Below are 16,593 nucleotides of genomic sequence, written 5' to 3' on the forward strand. Positions count from 1 at the left end.
AGGAACTGCCGAAACGAATCCATCCTGCAAGCAACCACGTTAAGGCAAACCTGCAAAAGTCCAAAGTCAAACATCGGAGATCATTATCACCAGGCTGGAGAGCCGCCGCACGAGCAACACCCACCGCTAATTACCTTACTTGCCAACCGACAAACCTGCCTCACCCCAGAACCCGGAAGCAAGACAGATAAGCAGGCCCCACGACTACAATCTACCCAACCTAACCCGGCCCCCTGCATACTGGAACGTGATGGTATTGGGCAGGAGAGGTCGAACGACCTCAGTTGCTTTGGTAAAGATTGCTCGCCGTTAGTGGATGGAGCAGACTGGCTGTCAAGCTGTCTGCCCAACACTCCATCATGTAGATAGGTCACCAGGATAGGCCACCTCGCTATCTCCTTCCCATCTACCATACAGGCCTGAAAAAAATGCCCGGTTGCCGGGTCCGTGACCATATCCTTTCGCTTTCACGGCCCATTTCGCTCTGTTCACGGACTAATGGCTTGATACAACATATAAAGAGAGATCTCGGTGGTCATGACCCTAAGATCTGTAAGTGTCAGTTTTTGACAGTTTTTGGGGTCCCCCAAGCTGCAGACTGATTGGACCGGCTCATAAGGGGTAATCGGAATCGTTGCAAATAGTGGCAACAATGCCTTAATCAATTGTCTCACTGTACCTCGGGTGGCTTTCCGCAACAACAGCACGCCGAGATTGGGTATTTGTAGCTGCATTAATCTATTCAGCAGCCTTTCTTCATCTTCTAGAATTGATATCTTCTTCATAGGGTCATGCATTAATGCTCTCCTACCTACTAGCTGCATGATCCAACATTACCCAAACTGCAACAAATGCTTTGCAGCCATCCATTTTGCCTCCATGAATACTGTTAGTTAGCTGCTTTGGGCCTACCTACTATTACTAAGACTTCTGCGACTGGAGTACTAAGTACCTCGGAACGTTCGTTACGTTTGGGAACGCCTGGACTACTCATCCAGTGGCAATGCCGTGCCAGCATTCGTTTTTCTCCTATTCGTAGCCCTTAACTCGCAACAAATCCTCCGAACCTTTTCTTCGGTTCTTTCGACTTGCCGCCGAAGTCAGACGAATTAAATTCCCAAAGAAATTCCTGCGTTGCCAATCCTGACGACTCAGATAATGCCCCCAGCTCATATATGCCGCATAACTAGCCCGTTCCCCCCAATGTACGACTTGAAGCCGTTCGTAGCGTCCGAGTCTTCATTGGGGCTGCTGCTGTTGTCAGCAGCCAGGTCATACTCCTCGAGGTCAGACGCGTTTCCGGTCCTGTACGAGTATGGATTTTGGCCGAACTCGTCATCTGATGCCACCTCATCATCAGGGTAATCGGCAGTGTAGTAATTTTCAGCTGTACTACGTTTAGTGTTTGCGCTAAAGGGCTATAAAACTGAAGGCTCACCATTCTCATCCTCATCATCTTCGGCGTATTCATCGTCACTATCGGTACCCTCGTTATAGAAGAGATCCAGATCTGGTTCCGCATCAAACACCAGCAAGCCAACATTCTGCGGCGCTACCTGTTTAGTCTCCATGGTGCTGGCAGGAACACGGACATATGTCTCTACTATGTAGTCATCGTCGTCAGTGTCGCTAATGTCGGCGTCGGCGTCGGCGTCGAAATCAGTCATCTCTTTCTCAACTGCCTCCGGATGACGCTCGACATATCTTTTCGCCGGGGCTTTAGGCTTGAATCTCGGCTGGGATTGTGACTTTGGTCGGGTTCGTGTTGCTGGCTTTTGACGTTTTTGCTTCTCCTGCTCTGAATGCTGCAGGTTTAGGCCAATTTGCTCCATGGTGAAGGCGTTCATGTCGGCAGTCAGTTTATCCAAGTCGACATTCCACCTGTCCTTCATGGCGGAAGGAATCTCTGCTTTAGCCTTTGGGGTTCCATCCTTCTTGGCGAGCTTGGCTAGTCCGGGTTTCTTGAACTTCCTAGATTCTTTACCCGCATCCACGTCGATTGGTTCGGGCACGGTGACCGGTAGGTTCGGTGTTGTAGGCGCAGGCTCAGTCGTATTGGGGATAGCCTGGTCATTGAGGCCGTGGGATATAGTTTGAAGCTTTTTGGAAGGCAGCCTCTTAATTCTCCGCTCAACAAACAGCGTGGGGGCTGGTCGCTTCTTTGAAATGCCGCCATGGGTGCGAGTAGAAGGGAAGTTTGAAGCAGCCAACACGATATCCTGTCTTGTCATATGAAAGCGTCTAGGTTCCGGTTTGCCAACAGTGCTGGCTGGTGCTGGCGGCAAGTTTTCACCCCAGCCATTTTTTCCCTGGCTTCCCGTGTTGTTTTGCTGTCTGGGGCTCTGGGATGTGAAGCTCGTGCCTGCGGAACCTGGTTTCGAGGTATGGATGATAGGTGCCTGTACAGGCTGATGGATGCCGGCAACTGGGGTCTTGCTGTCTTGGCGTTCGTAGACAAAGCCCTCGCCTCGATGTCTCTTATTATCCTGAACACCTGGAAAATGACTGTCAGCAGGGATACTCGTAAGACTCCCGAGTTCAGTGCGACTTACGGAGGTAGGAGACGGGCGCATCCTCTGTCGCCTTCCGCTTCACGCGGATAAGCTGTGGCGGGATGGACATGATTTGTTCGCCCGCTGTGTGCTCACAGCTCTTGGATCACTGAACATGAAGAATGCAATCAATGCTCAAACGATGGTGATAGCTTAACGTTGAGGTATGTTTCGGACGGCGAATTCGATCTGTCACGCTCCACCGCCTGGCAGGATCACCTTGGATGGTGGAGCTGTGTTATGCTCAATCAGGGAATAACCGGTCAGCACCTGAAAAAGTGGGCTAGTGGGACCATAAATACTCTACTCCGCTTGCTTTGTGGTTGACAGTAAAGCAATCGCAAGCTAGAACAATGCAAATCCTATGCAAATCCATCTAGAGCTGGTAGCCGAGAAGCAGTTGACTTCACAGCGCACAAAGCACTCCAATGTCAGTCCTAGTGCGCGTTGCAGTTTCCCAAGATCAGTGCATCTATATCCAATTAAGGCCGAGACATCCTGTGGCCTAGCACTACTCCATACTCAGTTTAGTTTCTATACCTCACCATTGGGGTGCCCGGGAGAAAGTAACTATCAACAGCCTGAATATTTACAATAACACGAAAGATACCAAGTACGCCAGGCCGACTCGGTGGGATTCGTTGTGCATGTGAACAACGAGATCCAGCCTGTAAAGTACTGTGGCTGAAGCTGTGATGGTGCTCCAGATCACTGTGGTGCGAGCTTGTGTGGGGAAGGTACCAAGACGGACACTGCGGGGAGCTTCAATGATCATCGTTGATGGCCAATAGGAGTTAGCCAGTGTAAGAACGACATCGTTTCTTCCTCGAGTCCAGTCCTCCCCGTCTTCCTCTGGCAAGCTGCCTCCCAACTTTCAACGGGATATGGTTCCAAAGATTGATGATTGACCGATTGCGAGCAACTTTATCTCCTCCAGCCGAGTGGCCGCCTAGCGCTGCATGATGCACGTAACAGGGCGCTGGTTGCGCAGTAAACCAAGATTTTGTTGAATATTGTACAGGGTTTGAGGCCTGGGATGATAGATGACTGCATGCGATACACCAATACACTCGGAACTTTCATTCCATGTGAAAGAAATATTTGGAGTCTAGGCAATTCTGAGCTGATCTGAGAACCCCTACAAGCGTGGGAGACGGACAGCAAGGCGAGTCAGTTTCCGACCTGCCAGCCGGGAGACTCGTGACAGTAGGGGGAAGTGTATGGGCAGCCCGTCATGCCTAACTCTTCAGCAGCGTTGATGTAGTGTTGAGTATCTCTTTCTGTCATCATAAGTGTGTCACAGCAGCAGCAAGTTGCTTATATCGTACGACACGGACACACGTCCGCTACTGCCTGGGATCCCTCCAGCATCGCATTGGACAATTCCAGTATCTGTGCTACCCACTGTCAAATCGTCTCTTCCCAACGGAAAGAAGTGTCGAGAGACTGCTAGGAGCATCGGGTCGGGTAATTAGCTCGATCACCGAAGCTGTCACCGTACCCATGTCGAAATAATCATCGCCAAGTGGGAGGTACCGAAGCCAGACCATTTGCACTCGACTCGGTCACACCGGCTTATCCCGCCCATTATTCTACTCGCGCGCTAGGACTGGTGGGAGAGTGACAAGTTTGATTTCTTGCAGTGTGCTGAAGTCAAAACTCCAGCGCGTTGGTTTCGTCTTTTTGAACATTCCTCTATTCTGCAGCTACTCATCGAATGCTTTCGTCGTTCGGAAAGCACAAACACGGAACTTCACTGCCCCTCCTTGGTGCGTCTCTTTTCTGACGCAAGCTCGACTCTCCCAAGATTCGATACACTGGCTATAGCTTTACTATATCCATAGTCGACACCACCTCATCATTCGCAGCTTACCTACAGCCCGGTCGCTTTCCGTCGTCGATTGGGCACCAATTCCTCGTCAAATCCTGTCATGGTTACGTAGTAATCGGCATTTCCTCATCAAACCGCCACCATGGCTTCGCGATATGTCCCGGTCACCCTGACCTATCGAAAAGCCGGAACTCTGCCTCCTATCTTCGTCGCTGGCACTTTCTCAGATCCAGCTTGGCAGCCCCAAGAGATGTCTTATCGAATGGACCAGGATGGAGAGCATGTTTTCGAAAAAGTTGTCACGGCTGAAGAGGGCACGGATATCCAATATAAGTTTCGCATAGGTCCCGGAGATTGGTGGGCCTTGAACGAAGAGGCAGAAACAGGTAACGTCCTCACGTATTATCGGCATTGGGATATTTGGCTCTCTGACGATAACTTTTTTTTTCATTGACTAACAAGTGACTACAGTTTCGGATGGTCGGGGAAATCTGAACAACCTGACCAAGGTCGCTCATGTGTTCACGGACACCGTCCTCGACTCGCTTGAAGACATCGCTGAAGACGAATCGCCCGAGTGTCCTATGTTCGCCCACGAATGCGCCGGCACGCCTCACTGCAGTGGGATGAATGGAGATGCCCATAAGCATAAACGCGCGGTAGGCAAAGAAGACGAAGCAGACCACAAAAGTGATGGAGAGCATGAGGTTGATTACGATGATCCGAGACTGGAACGTTTCCCGTCCGAGAGTCGACTGTCCATACTTGCGGCTATGAGGCGCATTGAGACGAGCACGGAAGAGGACCGAACAATCGTCGGTGGGGTACCACTTTCGCCAGTAGTGTCACCGCTGTCTCCGGGTTCATCAACAGCCGTCCAGGATCACCAACCTCCACAACAAGAGGCATCGAGAGCCTCCAGCGGCTCTGTGCACTCGGAACGCGCGGTTTCACCTTCGTCGCTTTCGTCCATCAGAGAAGACGAAGAAGAAAAGCACGAGGACCGATCGGTCGGGAACATCGTCGACAACAAGCTCGACGTCAATCGCAGTGACGATGCCGGACCGTTCTCGCCTTCTGTAATCCAGAAAACCGGACCCGTGAACCCGAAAATGACGCTCGAAGTCCCGTCAAGCGACGAAGATGAAGGTATTTCTAGTACGGAACCCCCAGAGCCCGTTTTTGTATGATCCATTCGTGGCCTGTTTCAGAAGTAAAATCTGCCTAATTGACTCCATTCGGTAGCTTTTGCCGCTGACCGATGGCTTTGCATCTCCGACCATCTGAACAGGAGCAGCATTTACTGATCCTACATGCATTAGTGAGCACTGCCAACAACACGGACGACAAAATTAATATTGTTCGGAAGCGCAATATAATAGCCGGTACGAGACCCAGCCAGCCTGACCGCCCTGTCTCGTCAGCTTCGGTCCACTCCATCCAGAAGGCCAGCAAGAAAGGCCACTGGCTGCCGGCGATGCTGCATCGAGTGTTTGTGGAGTGGATAGGGGGGTTCCTCTCGAGGTTTCTCGGGAACAGACGACAGGCGTAAGCCATATCCCCAAGCTTGACGTGTGTGCCATTTGCACCGCTTCTCTTTCACGCGAACATTTGGGAATTTGAGTGAGTGGTTAACTCGGTTCCTAGCCTGCTGACGCTTGGCACAACGGTGTTGGTTGCGGGCATCTTCTGGCGGGCCTCAAAGGACCGCGTCCAGCAAATCTTCAGTCCCTAGTTGGACCAGATGTAGTGCTATTGTGCATGGTCGCCCCAGCCTGTGGCATAAACTAGGCTCTCAATCTAAATTGAGGAGGGAGCTAGTGTGGGCGGAATTGTGACAGCCTTGACGCAATAGGCTGCGGGTGGATTGCATGCAGACTGTACTTTTAAGGAGTATTCATAGGGTATGAGGCTAGAGAATGGATATCCATCTACAAAGCAGGCCGTGAGAATGAAACGGTGCCGCAGGGCCGACTGACTTCCCTGATTTCTTCGTCGCAAGCTGAGGTGACTTGGAGTCTGCCAGGAAGTTCAAGAAGTCGAGGCGCATCATGAAGTCAGTCGAGAAACGAGTTCCTTCAGTGTCCAGAGCCAACCTAGAGGTATTCCACTTTTGTGAGTTCTACACCATGTTATATTGATTCAATCCAAAAGAATCGAATTAGATGCAGTTCATATGAGACCCAGCGACCTCAATAAATCTTACAATGATGTTGTTCAGTTCTCAATGTTGCTCTGTTGGCCCGTACAGAGGAGTAAAGCTAGCAGGCCCACAAGTCGGCACATACGCCTATGCCTATCGACTGTGCTGCACAGACCATCTCGCGAGCTGTACTGCAACGTCATTGGCCTGAAGTCATGAATTTTTCTTGAAGCGCGTTGCCGATGGGCATATAGTTTCTGTCCGAATCTGCGACTTTTGCAGAATGCGGTCTTCACTCGTTTCGGCGCGGATATGTCCCTTGTGCCTCTTCACAGCATTGCCCCGTACCCCTCCGAGTGTTTTCAGGCCATGGGCTTCCCCACGATTCTACACGCCCTCAAGAGGAGGAGGGAGGATTGGTGGAGGTCCAAGGAGGTCGAGCCCGTCTCGCATGGTGCTTTCCGATAACGTTTCACGATCGCCTTCTTTCCGAGATGGACGAGGAAGGGATGGCGAAAAGCCGCGGAGGAGCTCTCCTGGGCCTTTCGGCGGCATGAATGTGACATCTTTTCAGGGACGAGCATCGGCGGCACCAAGGCCGACAAGATCCAGAGGAAGAGATGGGCAAGGTGACCGGAGGACCAAGGCTATGAAGATGCAGAGTTCATTGGCGTCAGTGTCCTACGGCCACAGGTCACGGATGAAGGCCAACATCAGCGAAATTGATACCTTCGACAAGCTCGATCTACTACCCGCGGTCAAAACTGCAGTCGCTGAGGAGGTACTCAAAGGCATGACAGACATCAAGCCCACACCTGTCCAGCGACTTGCAATTCCGGCTTTGCTAGGTCAAGAATTCGGACGGAGATCACGGACGAAGAACATGCCTGGGCGACAGGAATTTCTGCTCGCAGCAGAGACGGGATCGGGAAAGACTCTGGCCTATCTCCTTCCAGTCATCAATGCGCTGAAGGAGGCAGAAGCTGCCGATCCTCACATCGCAAAGTACCGCGAATACTTTGCCAAGCAAATGGCAGCCATCAGGGAACCTGGCTACACTGGACCCCGCGAAATTGACCCGCATCCGACCACCGCCCGCCCGAGAGTTGTGGTGCTTGTTCCTACTGCGGAACTAGTCGACCAGGTCGGCGCGGTAGCAAAGTCGCTCTCACACTCGGTCAAGTTCAAGACGGATCTGTTTTCGGCAAGTGTCTCGGCCAAGGTGATCAACAGAAACATGTACTCTCCTTCAGGCATCGATCTTATTGTGACGACACCGCATTTGCTTTCATCAATCGCCGAATCGGACCCTAATATTCTATCGCGGGTCAGCCATCTGGTGATCGATGAGGCCGACTCCCTTTTTGACCGGAGTTTCACTCCGGTAACCACGTCCATTTTGGATCGTTGTCTACCTTCGGTGAAGCAACTGATTCTCTGCTCGGCGACAATCCCCAAGAGGCTGGACAATTTTTTGGCAATCCAATTCCCAGATATGGTCCGTATCACCACGCCGAACCTGCATGCGATCCCCCGTCGAGTGCAACTAGGTGTCATCGACGTTTCCAAGGATCCCTACCGCAACAACAAGAATCTGGCCTGCGCGGATGCAATTTGGTCTATTGGCAAAGATGCCGCATCACACGAAGGAGCAGTGCCCGGAGAGATCGATATCAAGCGCATCATGGTTTTTGTGAATGAACGCGAGAAAACGCAGGAAGTTGCTGAATACCTCGTGTCCAAGGGCATCGACGCCGTAGCTCTGCACCGAGATACCTCGGAGGAGCGCCAGTCGGAGATGCTGGGGTCATTCACCACGACGGAACCGATGAAGACGACTTCAAAGCCGACGGCTATCCCGGGTGCAAGACGGACGCTACCAAACACCAAGGTCATTGTCGCGACGGATCTGGCTTCCCGTGGCATCGACACCCTTGCGGTGCGACACGTGGTTTTGTACGATGTACCGCATACCACCATTGATTTTATCCATCGACTGGGCCGCGCTGGACGCATGGGCAGACGTGGTAGAGGTGTTGTCCTGGTGGGCAGGGACGACAGGATGGACATTGTTGCCGAGGTCAGAGAGAGCATGTTCATGGGGCAGGCATTGATTTAGAAGCGACTCGGGATGTGTATCACGGAGCCAAAGCATTGTACAACCATGTATGAATAATTTCCTGTGTGCGATATAGACTGTAAGCGTAATTATGAGGCTTCTCGTCTCTCCTCAACACTGTAGCAGAGGATTTGACTCCTTTATTCACTTGTATTTGAAGTCAACCCACAACACCTAAGCTTGCGGGCCTGTGCAGTCATTGAAACGTTAAGCTCTCAAATGTTCACTGGCGATCTTTTAGTGGGGCCGACTAGGGTAGCTCAACTTCTCCAAACAGCAAGCACGACGCGTCAAGGTTATTTCCCCTCGATATTTTCACCCGTGGTCAATCCAGTCGCTACAATATTTGATCCTTCAATTTAGCAGCCCACTCTCGCACAATGTATGCGATGCTGTGAGGACATTGCCTTGTATTCAATCAAAACTTTCGAGACCAGAAGCACAAACAACCAGCGTGTCCTTGAATATGCCTCGACCCAAACGTAGAGTCGCGTCTAGGCGCACCGCTGCGCCAGTCCCCAGCGTTGCGAGCCCAACACCAACACCAACACCACCCGCGGAGTCCACCAGTAGCGATATATACGATGTCAGCGATCGCGAGAAGGAGAAGCAGCGCCTAAGACGAGAATCCCAAGGAGAAGTTCTTGCGACCCGTGTAGTATCCAACCGCCGCCAAGCAGCGGCGCTCGCAGTAGCGCAAAAAAGACGCGATTCCGCCATGGAGAGACTTGATGATATCACGTCCACTTCCACCGCGATTCTGAACACAGCAGATGATGAGTCGGACAGCTCAATTGAGATCGAGGTTGGCCGACGCGCCGCCGCCACGCCCGCACAAGGTAGAATGGTCGAGGTCTCGGGACTCGATCTGGACGACGATATGTTCGCCGACCTGAACACGTCCTTCGACACTGCCGGCCCCGCAAGCGCGCAGCGCTCTAATGAAACATCCACCATGTCTGCCAGTCGCTTCAAGCGACGCCCCCGCGCGGGCAGTTTTCTGAGTACGGACCATGCTCCCATAAGACCCAGCAGTCGTGCCGGCCCCAACACACCTGGTATCAGCACGGCATTCAACATTGGCGTGTTCAAGAGAAGAGCGCGCGAGCCTAGTATTCTGGGCACCGCCCAGAAGGATCGACCCCAACGGCCAGAGCCAGATAGTGACGGCGTAGACGAATCGGACGACCAAGCAGACGAGGAATCCGCCGAACATGATGGTTTCGGGCCAGAGGCAGAGTCGACTCCTTTAAGACGCTCCAAGAGACATTCTGGGGCTGTCCAAGCTGAAGAAGCATCCACCGATATTGAGTCTAGCATAAATCCGCGAAAGCGAAAGTCTACCGAGAGTCACGTGCAGCGCCCACGATCCTCTCCCTACGTCGATACCGTATCTATTGAAGCAGAGGAATCTGATGCGGTGTCGGAAGATGCGTTACCACCGCTTTCCTTACCGCGTCAACGAAGCAGACCGAGCACGCCATTAATGGACAACGATGCAGATGTCGCTCCACCTGCAAGTACTAGCTCATCTGAAGGCGAAGCAGAAATCTGGCCACCAATCCAATCACTCGCAAAAGGACGTGGCAAGCGGCCAGCTCCAGCCTCGGCACTGCGAAGGACGCCGGTTCGGGATGAAGAAAGCTCTGATATATCATCTCCTCCATCTCTCACCCATTCGCCGAATTACCCTGAACCATCTCCACCACCACTGCGTGCCGCAAATATCACACGCAAACAGGCAGCAAGACAAGTAACAAAAGTGACCACTGCGGATTTGACTGGACTTCTTCCCCGGCGCCGGCACAGGAACGCTAGGGCGGATGCCTTGAGCGCGAATGACTCGGAAGATGAGGTTGACGTTTCAGGATTGGGCAACGATGACGACGAGCTTTCATACCTTGATGTACGCACCCGCAGGCGGCCCGCGATGCCGCTCTCACGAGTAGGAACCGCCAACCAGAGCTCAGCGCGAGGCAAGGGCAAGCAGACACCAGCCTCCACAAAGCAACCTAAACGGACTTATGGACGACCGTCATCAGATAAAGAAAACAAGGACGAGGATGATGAGGAGGAAGAAGCAGGAGAAGGTCTGATCCTGGTGCGTCCTGATGGTACGGAAACTAGCGAGGAGCTGCAGGCCCGGGTGGGTGAGGAACTCAAACTGGCGGCGCGGAAATTCCAGGAGGTCGATAAATGGGAGCTGGAATACGAGGAAATGACACAAAGCAGTTCGCCGCGCGATGCTCGGTAGTTAACAAGCATGTTTTAAGGAATGGCAACGATCACTTCTGGAATGATGCTGGGTTGGTTCCAGATTTCTGAATTTATGATTCTGGTTTGTCACGTTAGCTTGTGTATCTTGTTCCTGGCCACGCATGTCAAGGAGTCTGGCCGAAGAGATGGGATGGTTTAGAAGCATACTCCTTAACTGGAGTTCGTCGGCTTGCCGTTGCTTTCAACACCATGGATTCCGCAATGTTGTTCTAAACCAGATCCCCCATTACCTTCATATGTGTACATAACTTGGTACACGCCACCAACCCCTGAATGATGGCTTATCTATGGATGTTTGGCAGGGTTTTCATGCACGACCCCCTTCCGGAACGCCGATACCTAATGCTCATCTCGTAAACATCCAGCCGTCTTCGCTAACTATGCCACTTGAACGTTGGGAAAGTTGCCCACTCCAGCTATGCTGATTCCACTACGACGCCAATGATACGCCTTCCAAATTTTGGTCGACCACGGGCAATAGGTCCGCAACTTTGTTTGGATCACGCATGGTGATCGTAATCATATCCGGAATCAGCCCCGACAACTGTAATATCTGCACGCAGGCACCGTCAGCGCCAATGATTATCATAGACAATCCACAGTAAACCCAAATCCACCACTTGCACTTACCTTCTTGACCTCTTCAAACTTGCCCTCTTTGGCGGTAAACTCTCTGGTGACTTCATCCGTCTCAAAGTCAACATAGATGCGCGTGTCCCGGATGCGCAGCAAGACGTTGTCGAGGCGCATGAACAGGCGGCACAGCAGCAGCATGCGCTTCTCGTGTACGCGCAGCTTCACACTGCACAGGCTGATGCCGTTGTCGTCCAGCTCGCTCTCGTACAGCATGACGTCGTCGAAAAATAACATGGGGTCCTTGCGCTTGAGCAGCTCGACGGGGATGGGGCGGTCCGTCTTGCCGAACATTTTTGCTGTTGTCGATGTCGTCTTCTTCTCCTCCCTGCCGTCATTTTGGTTCAATGCAGGTGCTGTAACTACGGTGCCCCGGTATTCAGTCGAGTACGACCAGTCGAAGCGCTTGACCACCTCCTTGATTCCCGCGGTTTGTTCCTCGCGTGACGAGCTCCAGGACCGGGCGTGGGCGACCTGCAACATGTTCTTGTCGGTCTTGTCGACGGCATCGAGCGCGTCGTAGGCGTTGAAGCTGATGCTCCAGCCAGTCGGGTTATGCGTCACCGTCACCACGTTATCGCCAAAGATCATCTCGGGGATAGGGATGCCCAGGGACTTCTCCATGGCCTCGATAGGCCCGGCTTTGGATATGGGCAGCTTGCGCGACGAGATGGTGAAGTTGCCTTGGGTGTGGGTCGTCGTGGCGGCGGACAGCTGCGTCTTGGAGGGGTACGGCTCGTTGGGGGAGGTGATGTGGCCCGTGGGAGGCCCCATTCGCATCGATGGTGGAGTGGTCATGCTGGGCGCGTGTATGTGTGTTTCCAATGAGGCCGTACTCTATTGGGAGAAGCTCATATACGAGTCTGAAGATGCGATGGTAATGTAGGAGAGTTGGAGCGTCTTGGAGGGGCAGGCAAGCTTGGCAAGCTCGAGGTTAGCTTTAACGGCTGGTGGGGCCGTGGGGGACAGCCCGGTATAGATGCATCCACCTTTCCTTTTATATGTGGTAAACTCAACAATTCAAAGCAAGCAGGATTCAACTTCAAAAACTACTTTTAGGAGCTAAGTACGGCTTCAAGCCAAGTGCATGGCGGCTATAACCTCGTATGCCTACAGAAAGATAACGAGTTGCATTTGGCCCTTGACGAATTTGCAAAGAAATCCCCTAGATCTCCGGCATATCCAATCCAAAATCTTCGGCTTTCTACGGTTTCGAGATATTCACGTTAGGGGAAACGATGTATCGGTACCGTATTGAGGAAACTGATATCTGTAATTTTGATAGACGACGCACACACCAAGATTCGACGGCCGTGTTCGACTGGCTTTTGAGAACGCAGGTGGTTGCTACTGGATCAACCGGAAAGCGGATTGGGCATGTCGTACCCATGAGATACTTCTCAAATCATCCCAAGATTGAAGACCCTAGCCCGTCTCGTGCTCCAGACGGGTTCATCTGGGCAGGTTTTTCCACGCGTTACATGTCCTTTGCGGATCAAACTGATATGACCGGTACTATTCACCCGCTGTGCATGTTGACCATCACTTGCAATGCAGGGCATGATTCAAGGGATGGGTAACTCGCTGAGTATATTGTCATTTGTTTCGCTATGACCCATGAATATGCTTATCTCGGGTGTCTATACCGCTAGATGACTCAGCTACCCCAGGACACTCATTTGACAGATAGTTCGTGGCTCTCGGATGGCCGTTGCACATTGTCCGACCCAGCGGGGATTCCAACAGGTTTCAGTAGAGACGATATTCGGTCTCGGGCTCGTGGGGATCTGGTGTTTGCACGTTGTTCAGCCATTCTAGGATTCCGGCATAACTTCTTGGGTGTGACGCGATGAAAACCTCGGCGTCAGCGTTCTGAACCAGGTTGGCTTGGAAATTGTAGCCTTCCGCCGGGCGTATCTGTTGTGATGCTACAACATTCCCGTCATAAGCGTCCTAAGCCGGGTCGTATTGAATGACGTAGCCTCCAGCATAATCAACCAGGCATCTGTTGTAGTTGTAGTTGTCCTGAATCCGAACGGCTTGAGAAGGGTAATGTCCAGCACAATAACTCTGTTGCGATGCAGTGAGAGCCCCATTGTAAACAGTGTGCACCAGGCTGAGGTGGCCGTTGTAATCTCCTGCAGGAAGTGTCGGTTGTGGCGCAATATAGTTCCCCTTGTAAGCGTTCTGGGTCAGGCTGGCTTGAGTGTAGCCTTCTGGGGGGCATGTCGGTTGTGGTGCAACGAGAGCCATTCCCTCAGGGTTTTGCATGTGGCCGACTTGGAAACAATAAAATCCCGCTGGACATATTGGTTGTGATGAAACAAAAGCGCCCTGGTAGTTGTTCTGGATCACACCGGCGTGCATACTGTTATTAACATGTTGAGCAGGTGTAAGTGCATTGTTCTGTAGGGGTCGCTGGACCCCTCGAGCTCTCGAAGCAGCGGGCGGGACGCTGTATGGGAAGACATGCCACTTGCTGATATGCAGTGGCATATATTGCTGGACGAGATTTTGGAATTCTGGGTGGTTCCCACGCTGACTGTATCCAAGAAGATCCAGTTGTCTCTCGCAGGATAGCTCGGTCCAATCTCCCGTACATCTTTGAAAGGCTCTTTTGAGCACAGGTCCACATCGTTTCGCCCTATTCTCAAGCTCCTGCTCAACCCTGTCGGTCATGACCTTGGCAATCTTGAACTCACGGCGACAGTCCGCAGCTCTGCTTCCGCGCGACTGGAAGGGGAACTTTTTCTTGGAATCTCTAATGGCGTGAAACACGAAACGGAACTGCTCGACCAAGTCTTTGCAGGCGTTTTTTCCCAGCCATGTTTGCAACGAGTGGTACCTACTCAAAGTATTCAACTGCTCCGACATCTCGCACTTGTCTCGACTTCTCTTGACCCAGGCGAGTTCGTAGGCACCGAGTCCGTACATCTGTGCGAGGAGGCTGTGATTCCAGTCAAAGGGCGGCTTCAAATTAAAGATGCCCTTCTCGACAATGAAAAGATCCAAATCTATCTCCGAGCCAAGCATGGAACAGTAGTACCCCAAGGTCCCATCTGAGCGGTTCATTGAGAGCAAACGGGCCAAGAACTTGACCATGTAGATGCATCGCCACATGATCTCCCATTCAAACCGCGCCAAGCGATACTCTCTCAAGGTGGCGTCTGACTGCGTGATTTCTCCCCGTGCAGCCGTCGCCACAGCCCTCAGGTTATTCCAGCTGAATTGCACCGCGTCAGTAGCCGGTGTAAGGAGCCCTGTGGCCAATGACTCTGAGAGCCTAGGAAGCTCGTCAAGTACCAGAAACCGCATAGATGTCCGTCTATCACCATTGTGCTCTGTCGCGTCGTATTCGATGAATCTGAGCTGGGAAAGCTCTGGCAAGCATGGGAGGGCGTTGGCAACGGCACACTTGGCCTTGGCAAACTTGATACCCTCTATATCTACGATGGATTGTAGTTTGACTTTTGGAGGCAGCAGATGCTGGAGTTCCATCATATCGAGAGGGGGTGTCAGTTCTGCCTCGAGGGCATTTCTGAGAGCTTTCGGTAGCCTGTTCTTGAAAACGTGCGTACACGGACGGCCTTGCAAAATAGTATATGCTTTGGGCGCCGTTGGGGGCTGATGTTCCGAGTGCGTATACGCTATCGAGACACCCTTTGATGGAGCATTTGGTAGCGATGGTGTATGGGTGAGTGTGTCGTATTTTCCCTTGTCTGACTTGGATCGCTGACTTGATGAAGGCTCTAGCGTTGTGATCGTGACCGACTTTGCCTCGCCAGATCCAGTCTCGCCGGACTCTGTTTCGATACTCGACGAAACTTGTGGTAGTGGCTGTTCAATTGGGTGCGGACTACGAGGGGACTCAGAGAAAGGCTTTGCGGGTTCAAAATTTGCCATGCTGTTAGATGGCCTTGATGAATCTCCAAAGAGTACTGCCGAAGATCCGTCTTCGAGTATGAAACGTCGCCCAAAGGGGCACCTGTTGCCTTCAAACATCGTGGGATAAGATTCAGATAACAAAGGGTGCTTGCTCGAGAATTTTCTATGTGAAGTGGCTAAAACCAAGAAGGACTCGAAATATGGAAGGTCGTAATGATGTATACGAATAACAAAAAGTCCAAGAAAGGTCTAAACTGCCAGAAACTTATGCAAAGTCTCGAAGCATAGATAACGGGAAAAGGTAGATGAGATACTGTTGATGTCGGTTTGGAACCAAATGTCCCAAATAGAGAAAATCAACCATGTATTGCCATCATGGTCAAGTGCAAGTGCAACGGAGATAAGCTGGGAAGTCACCGTCAGTGCCTTCACTAGGTGACGTGAAGACATTCGGTTAAACACTCAAAGAGCCAGTTTGCTCCAGGTTTATGACATGATATGAACTGGAATTGACAGTGGTTATCGTGGAATAACCTGGAATATAATAGAGGAATACTTGCTTCGTGACTGGTGTGATATGGCGACTTATTAAACCATGGTTGATGTTGCTCCAAGTTTGACCTTATGGACAGCGCAACTTTAGTTATTAGTAGTGGAATGTCCGTACTAGTACGCACTTTTCACACTCAAGTTGGCGTGATATCGATTTTTGGTGAGTAGTTACCGGATACTAAGTTCCCCTATGCTGTAGTTAGCGTAGTTAGCAGGGTTATCAAGATGTTTGACTTTCCGGAGATAGGCGAATAATATTCAAAGTTAACCCAAAGTTACTTTGAACAGTGAACCATGAGCTGGGGGTTTCCCGTCTGGTGTTTAATTACACATTTAAAGTATTCTTAATGTCCTCCAGGCTGGAAAACTCAGAGTGGCCGTCTTATTGCTTTGCAAGGGAGGCTAACCGTACATGAACCCGCACACAGTTCCTTAAAACAACGATGCCAAACCACCACAATGCCTTTGATATGAACTTCAAAGGTGTTTGCATTGACATTTCGGTTTTTTTTGGGGTTTTTTTTGTGGTGGGGGGGGGAATAAATAAAGAAACCGAGCAGACGGGGAATCCAAACTCCTGGGGGAATGTCGTGAGTCGAAG

The 16,593-nt window shown here is 51.5% G+C and overlaps 6 protein-coding genes across 6 annotated transcripts; 3 read left to right on the top strand and 3 right to left on the bottom strand.

Moving 5' to 3' along the window:
* Positions 1–1,169: 1,169 nt before the first annotated feature.
* BCR38DRAFT_405773 (uncharacterized protein) lies at positions 1,170–2,622 on the bottom strand (the record flags this gene model as incomplete). Its single annotated transcript, XM_040857982.1, has 3 exons — positions 1,170–1,387; positions 1,439–2,494; positions 2,553–2,622. The coding sequence occupies 3 exons, from the start codon at positions 2,620–2,622 to the stop codon at positions 1,170–1,172; spliced, it is 1,344 nt and encodes a 447-aa protein (XP_040720081.1).
* Positions 2,623–4,525: 1,903 nt separating this feature from the next.
* On the top strand, positions 4,526–5,935 carry BCR38DRAFT_405774 (uncharacterized protein; the record flags this gene model as incomplete). Its single annotated transcript, XM_040857983.1, has 3 exons — positions 4,526–4,769; positions 4,855–5,532; positions 5,706–5,935. 3 exons carry the CDS (start codon positions 4,526–4,528, stop codon positions 5,933–5,935), a joined length of 1,152 nt encoding a protein of 383 aa, XP_040720082.1.
* An 803-nt stretch (positions 5,936–6,738) lies between these two features.
* Positions 6,739–8,787, top strand: BCR38DRAFT_421094 (ATP-dependent RNA helicase mrh-4). Its single transcript, XM_040859421.1, has one exon. The coding sequence runs from the start codon at positions 6,810–6,812 to the stop codon at positions 8,643–8,645; it is 1,836 nt and encodes a 611-aa protein (XP_040720083.1). The 5' UTR covers positions 6,739–6,809; the 3' UTR covers positions 8,646–8,787.
* A 324-nt stretch (positions 8,788–9,111) lies between these two features.
* BCR38DRAFT_333836 (uncharacterized protein) lies at positions 9,112–10,899 on the top strand (the record flags this gene model as incomplete). The annotated part of the gene is made up of 2 exons (XM_040855262.1): positions 9,112–9,865; positions 10,391–10,899. The coding sequence occupies 2 exons, from the start codon at positions 9,112–9,114 to the stop codon at positions 10,897–10,899; spliced, it is 1,263 nt and encodes a 420-aa protein (XP_040720084.1).
* Positions 10,900–11,352: 453 nt separating this feature from the next.
* Positions 11,353–12,329, bottom strand: BCR38DRAFT_334413 (TIP41-like family-domain-containing protein; the record flags this gene model as incomplete). The annotated part of the gene is made up of 2 exons (XM_040855314.1): positions 11,353–11,475; positions 11,553–12,329. 2 exons carry the CDS (start codon positions 12,327–12,329, stop codon positions 11,353–11,355), a joined length of 900 nt encoding a protein of 299 aa, XP_040720085.1.
* A 1,179-nt stretch (positions 12,330–13,508) lies between these two features.
* BCR38DRAFT_405778 (uncharacterized protein) lies at positions 13,509–15,557 on the bottom strand (the record flags this gene model as incomplete). The annotated part of the gene is made up of 1 exon (XM_040857984.1): positions 13,509–15,557. One exon carries the CDS (start codon positions 15,555–15,557, stop codon positions 13,509–13,511), a length of 2,049 nt encoding a protein of 682 aa, XP_040720086.1.
* Between the last annotated feature and the right edge of the window lie 1,036 nt (positions 15,558–16,593).

The sequence above is a fragment of the Pseudomassariella vexata genome, assembly GCF_002105095.1.
Source record: "Pseudomassariella vexata strain CBS 129021 chromosome Unknown BCR38scaffold_2, whole genome shotgun sequence".
NCBI lineage: Eukaryota > Fungi > Ascomycota > Sordariomycetes > Amphisphaeriales > Pseudomassariaceae > Pseudomassariella > Pseudomassariella vexata.

Excerpts from the sequence above, each read along its gene's own strand:
- BCR38DRAFT_421094 (XM_040859421.1), top strand. The coding sequence starts at position 6,810 with ATGCGGTCTTCACTCGTTTCGGCGCGGATATGTCCCTTGTGCCTCTTC.